This window comes from Suricata suricatta, chromosome 8 (genome assembly GCF_006229205.1).
Source record: "Suricata suricatta isolate VVHF042 chromosome 8, meerkat_22Aug2017_6uvM2_HiC, whole genome shotgun sequence".
Classification (NCBI taxonomy): Eukaryota; Metazoa; Chordata; class Mammalia; order Carnivora; family Herpestidae; genus Suricata; species Suricata suricatta.
In genome coordinates this window covers 28,586,398-28,592,146 of record NC_043707.1, presented here as the reverse complement: position 1 = coordinate 28,592,146, position 5,749 = coordinate 28,586,398, and the positions used below count along the sequence as shown (strand labels likewise).

The 5,749-nt window shown below is 56.3% G+C and overlaps 1 protein-coding gene across 1 annotated transcript; it reads right to left on the bottom strand.

Moving 5' to 3' along the window:
* Positions 1-1,881: 1,881 nt before the first annotated feature.
* CLDN3 (claudin 3) lies at positions 1,882-3,264 on the bottom strand. The gene has a single exon (XM_029948175.1). It carries the CDS (start codon positions 2,907-2,909, stop codon positions 2,253-2,255), a length of 657 nt encoding a protein of 218 aa, XP_029804035.1. The 5' UTR covers positions 2,910-3,264; the 3' UTR covers positions 1,882-2,252.
* Between the last annotated feature and the right edge of the window lie 2,485 nt (positions 3,265-5,749).

The window sequence follows — 5,749 nt, the reverse complement described above, 5'->3', positions numbered from 1 at the left end:
CCTCTCACCTTCATTCCTTCCTCTCCTTTACTCCCCTCAGGCTCAGGCTAGAAGAGTAGTTCCCCAAAAGCACCCCCACCCCCAGCCCCTCGTCCTTTCCTGGAATCATACAGAATGGCAATCATACAGAATGACCTAAAGCCAGAGTGTCCCAGCTATTCATTGTAACCTCCTTCCTCTTCCTCGGGTCCTAAAGGGTGACTACATGTCTGTATTCCTTAACTGGAGAATTTGGGGGAGCTGGGTGGAGTATCCTACTGAAAAATGTCCCGGGGTCCACTAGGACCTTCTGCTTAAGCTTTGCTGCAGGTGGAGAAGTTTGAGATACAATAATTCGGAAATCATTCTCTTCCATCCCATATACATGTCCCTTGACCCTCGCTCCCTGTCAACTTGCGGACTCGGCCTAGACCCCCTTTATAAGCAAAGCTCTTGGACCCGTGGCCTTGATGTTCTGACTTTACTTCTCATCTCCCACCGGCTTTTCTGCCCGCTGCGTCTGCGGGGGCCCGCCTTTTGCCAAGGCCACCAGGTACCACTGTGCTGCCTTGAACCCCACGGCTACTCGGACCTCGTGTTGCTTGGCCACTGTTGGAACCTCAGACACCCTGGTTTCGGGTGCCATCTGTATGCTAACACCAGCCGGCGTTGGCCACTCCCGAGTCTCAGTTCTTTATCTATGTCCTGCACTTCCTGGACTTCTCTGCCTGGAGGCCCCACAGGCTTGCCAAACTCTGTGCACTCAGAACTGAACCCATCATCTTTCCCAGCACCTGGTCTCCCTCCCAACAATGACCTAGGGCAGAAAATTGGGGTTCTCTTGGTTTTTCCGTCTCCCTCACCCTACCTATCCAGATGCTTCTCTACCTCTCATCTTGCTTCCTTCCAGCCCCTGTCAGGCCCTGCTCCCTGCCCCACTGTCCCTGCCTCGTTTCTGGCCATACCATTCCTCCAGGGAGGGCTGCGGAGCCTCTTAGATCGTATCCCCACCCCACCCCCTTCTCCCAAAATCCCACTCCCCCATGGGCTCCTGAAAATAGTATTTTGGGGCACAAATCTGACCAGGGGGGTCCTTCCGTGACTCCCAAAACACCAGAGTAAGGTCCAAAGTGTGGAATTCTGCCTCTGAGACTCCTGCCTTGGCCTCCCCCGCACCCGGGGCCCCTGGGCCTCACTACACTCCCCTCACACTTTGCTCTGCGCCCTTTCCTACTACCTGAACTTCCTGCGCCTTCTCCCAGACACGAGTGCTTCCAAGCCTGGTTAAACTCAAGCCCTAGAGCATCGCCAGAGGGTCCTGTGGCCTCACCCTTGGGGGTCCCTAGGAAGAAAATGAGACCCCTCTCTCATCTCTCCTCCAGGTGAGAAGGTGCTGCCCAGTTTTACTTCTGATGCTGTTTTACCAAAACAATAGGGCTTTTTGTTCCCCTCTTCCAAATATGAAATCATAGCACTGAATGTGCTCTTTCACATGGAGAGGAAAGGTTAGGTGTGCAGCCGCACTGGGGAGGTACGATACCCTCAGCACGAACCCAGATGGCAGAGGCTGGAGAGGAGGGCCCCGGGACCCCCTCCCCCCACCTTCCCCATGCCTCGGTCCATGGAGCAGGGTCGAAGTGCTCATGCCTCTCTAGTTTGGGCCTTCAACTCTGAACCCCCAGTGAGTAGGCCACATGGCTACCTAGGGCACACCCAGTTCAGTTTCCAACCACACTTTCTCGGTTAGCCAACCTCTGCCCTCTCTAAGCTCATTCCGGCTAGGTAGCGGGAGAGCAGAACCCAGCCAAGGCCAACCCTAGCGGTGTGCGGGCGGGTAGGGGGTGGGGTGGGTGTTCCGCAGGGAGGTGGAAGCCTGTCGGCGCTCAGGACGAGGAGGGCCGGTAACTGCAAAACGAAAGACTTTTATTGAAAAATATCCACTGGCCCTTTTTAGGAGGGCTGGTCCCTGCCCAACGCGGGCTTTGGGGCTGAGGCCCAAAGGGGTGGGCAAGTAGCGGCGGCCACCCAGCCCCGCTCTCCGGAGGGGCTGAGGTTTCACTGTCCAAGTGGGCTGGTCCCCCGCGCGCTCCGCGGCCATCGGGCTGGAGGTGTGCAGCTGCGAAAGGGGCCCTGGGGTTGGTCCCTCCCGGTCCGGTGTGAGAGCTCCTGGAACTTGGGCTGGGGAGGGGGCTGCTGGTCTCCGATGAGAAGCTGCACGCTGGCCCGGGGGCGCTCTAGCTCATGGGGTGGTGGGGTCTCCCCGCCGCTGCCCCTCAGACGTAGTCCTTGCGGTCGTAGGCTGTGCTAGTGCCCGGGCCGGCGGAGCGGGGCGCGGAGTAGAGGATCTTGGTCGGCGCGTACTTCTTCTCGCGCGGCGGGCAGGAGCAGCAGAGCAGCGCGCCCCCCAGCAGCTGCAGCGCCGCGGCTGCCCAGCCCACGTACAGGCCCGCGCCCATCTCACGCTTCTGCGGCTCCGGCACCAGGGGATTGTAGAAGTCCCGGATGATGGTGTTGGCCGACCAGGACACCGGCACCAGGGTGAGCAGGGCCGCCAGCAGGAACAGCACTCCGGCCACGATGGTGATCTTGGCTTTGGCCGTGTCGTCCTGCACGCAGTTGGTGCACTGGGCGCCCACCAGCGCCACGAGGAGCCCGAAGGCGGCCAGCAGGATGGAGACGACGATGAGGGCGCGGGCCGCCTGCAGGTCCTGCGGCAGCGCCAGCAGTGAGTCGTACACCTTGCACTGCATCTGGCCGGTGCTCTGCACCACGCAGTTCATCCACAGGCCCTCCCAGGTGATCTGCGCCGTGATGATGCTGCTGCCGATGAAGGCGGTCACGCGCCACATGGGCAGCGCGCAGCACACGATGGTGCTCAGCCAGCCCAGCACGGCCAGCGAGGTGCCCGTGATCTCCAGGCCCATGGACATGGCTGCCGCGCCAAAGCCGGCTCTGCCGGGCGGCTCAGGATGCGGGAGGACGTCGGGCCGTGGCCGCCGGGCCTGGGTGGGAGCTGCTGCGCGCAGACGGACGGATGCCTCAACGGGCGCACAGACGGTGTGGGCGCACGGACGGTGTGGGCTCACGGACGGTTCGGACGCACGGACGAACGGACAGCGCGCGCTAACGGCTCGGCTCAGCCCGCTCGCGCCTAAGCAGCGCCTGCACCTGCCTGTGGCTTTGTGGGCTGGCGGCGGCGACTGGGCTGGCGCTGGGCTGGGGCCGGTGAGTCTTAGATGCGTGCCCAGCGCTCCGGCGGGGGTGGGAGGGGTGGAGCCGCGGTTTCCCTGGCCTGGAGACTGTGACGTGGCCCCTCTTCCCACCTTTACCAAGCGCCCTGGGAGGAAGGACTTGGCGGGGAGTGGCGCGCAGCGCGGGGTGGGGGGTGGGGGTGCCAAGAGAGGGCGGGGCCGGAGCCTGCGACCCCGCCCCTAGCTCTTCATCGCGCAAGGTTCCCAAGCCAACTCTCCAGGGCTGGCAGGGGTTGCGGTACAAATCACAATCTGCTTGGCACTCCCCGACCTCCCCACATTGTCGGTGCTGTTTGCACAGGCGGCGTGGGGCAGGGGGTCTCTACCAACTGGTCGGGATCCAAGGGACCTGGAAGGGCCCTGTGGGCGTGGCCGGGGCTGTTTTCCGGAGTGGGCGGCTGCTCCGGGAGCTGCACACCTGCTCCCAGGTCCCTCTGGCCTCTGAGGCTCGCTGGCGCACAATCTGGGCTTGATCCAGTCCCTGGAGGTATGTGCTCAGAAGCCAGAAATCTTCCTCTCCCCACCAGAGACACCGAGAAGATGCCCCAAACCAGTGCTGAACTCAAATTCACTTCCCAGACCCACTGCCCCTCCCTTAGCTCCTGGATACTTGTAGCAGAGCTGCTCTCCTCTCCCAGAAGTCCCTTCTCTTCATTGATTGCCCTCCTCCTGCACAGCCTTGTCCTTCCTCCCTCGGCCCGAGTCAGTGCTGTGATCCACCTACATGAAATCGCAGTGAAAGGTTTGATCCAGGCAGTAGTGGGAAGTCAGAGATGTTACTTACAATGCCTGCGCTCCTATTAACCTTAAAAGTAAAACCGCCAGTTATTTTACCAGCAAAACATGGGTTTATCCAGGAATAGCAGAGAATTGCAATCCAGGACAAGCAAGCTTCAGCAGAACCATAAGCAAGTCCAACAAACAAAGGAGAAGAACATTATTTTATGGAGAAGAAGGAGGAAGTTGGGAGGGATTGCAAGAGTTCAGGATAACGATGGTGTTCTCATTGGCTGAGTCGCCGGGGTGGTGGATTTCTAAAATTGATTATTCTGTCCTGTTGAGATTCTTCTGCTGGGGACTGGAATTGACCGTTCTTCCTGTAATTGACATGGGGTGGTAGGTTCCCCTCCCTTTCTAGCTCCCCAGTCTGCTTTAGCGAGGTTTCCCTTCATTAATTTTCACATTTCCTTCTTTTGATCAAGATCTTTCCTTAAAAGCATCGCTGATCAAGAATTAAGTATTTTGCCTATAGTGGTTTTGTCCCTGAGTCCCTGGAAGGACCTTTTCTGATTGTCACGTCCCACTTTGGAAGGAAAGTGCATAGCATTTGGAAACCACTTAAGGCCACCTTGGCATAACAAGGAGGGTAAGGAGGAAGACCTCAAGTCTGTATCTTCTCAAGGATATCAGCGTTGGAGGTCATCTTGAAGTGCTAAGTGAGTATAATCTTATTGGGTCCATTTTTTTAAATGAAAGATTTATAGGCACCAAGTACAGAATCAAAAGTAACATGACAGTTCCAACCTGTACGTTGGAAATCAGGACCTTAGGTCTGAAGGTAGCCAGCTGGAAATGTTTTTTGGCACTTATTCCAACTTGGGGAAGAAAAATTTCTCCCTATAAAGTCAGATCTAGACTCCTATATGCCTCCTGGAAATTCCTGCTTAAAGCAGCCATGAAAGCAGAATGGTAAACACTGCAAGAGCACGCAGGAAGAATGGATCAAGTGCACTGGGAAGATACAGTGCAGGCACCAACACGAAGCAATAGCTGATGAACTGTTTGAAAGCGGCAACACTTCAAAGACTTAACAAAATACATATTGTTATCTTGGGCACCTGGCTGGCTTGGTCAGTGGAGCGTGAGACTCTTGATCTCAGGGTTGTTAGTTCAAGCCACATGCTGGGTGGAGAGATCACTTAAAAATAAAATCTTTAGGGGTGACTAGGTGGCTCAGTTGGTTAAGCGTCCGACTACCCGCTTCGATTCAGGTCATGATCTCACGGTTCGTAGGTTCGAACCCTGCGTCGGGCTCTGTGCTGACTGCTAGCTCAGAGCCTGGAGCCTGCTTCGGATTCTGTATCTCCCTCTCTCTCTGACCTTCCTCTGCTCATGCTGTCTCTCTCTCTCTGTCTCTCAAAAATTAAAAAGAAAACAAAGAACTGGATGCTCAACCAAGTGAGTCACCCAGGTGTCCCTGCATGATCATTTTTAATAGAAGCAATTTGGCCTTAACACTATTGAAATATATCTCCTTTAATTGACTGTGGGTCAAAGTCAGAGGCCAAGTGTTTGGATATCCTGTGACTATCTCATAGCGGGAGAGTATGAGTTGCCAAGGGGGGTGGATCTGAGTTTCAGAGGACCAACAGCAATGCTTTAGGTCAAGGTGTTTGGAGGGTTTCTACAAATTTTTCCCTTTGAGTCTTCATAGTCTGTTAGTACTTGCTGAAGCACTCAACCAGTAAGATAGATTTCCTAACCACTGTGAAGTTTGAGAGGGGTTCCCCAGGTAGTGA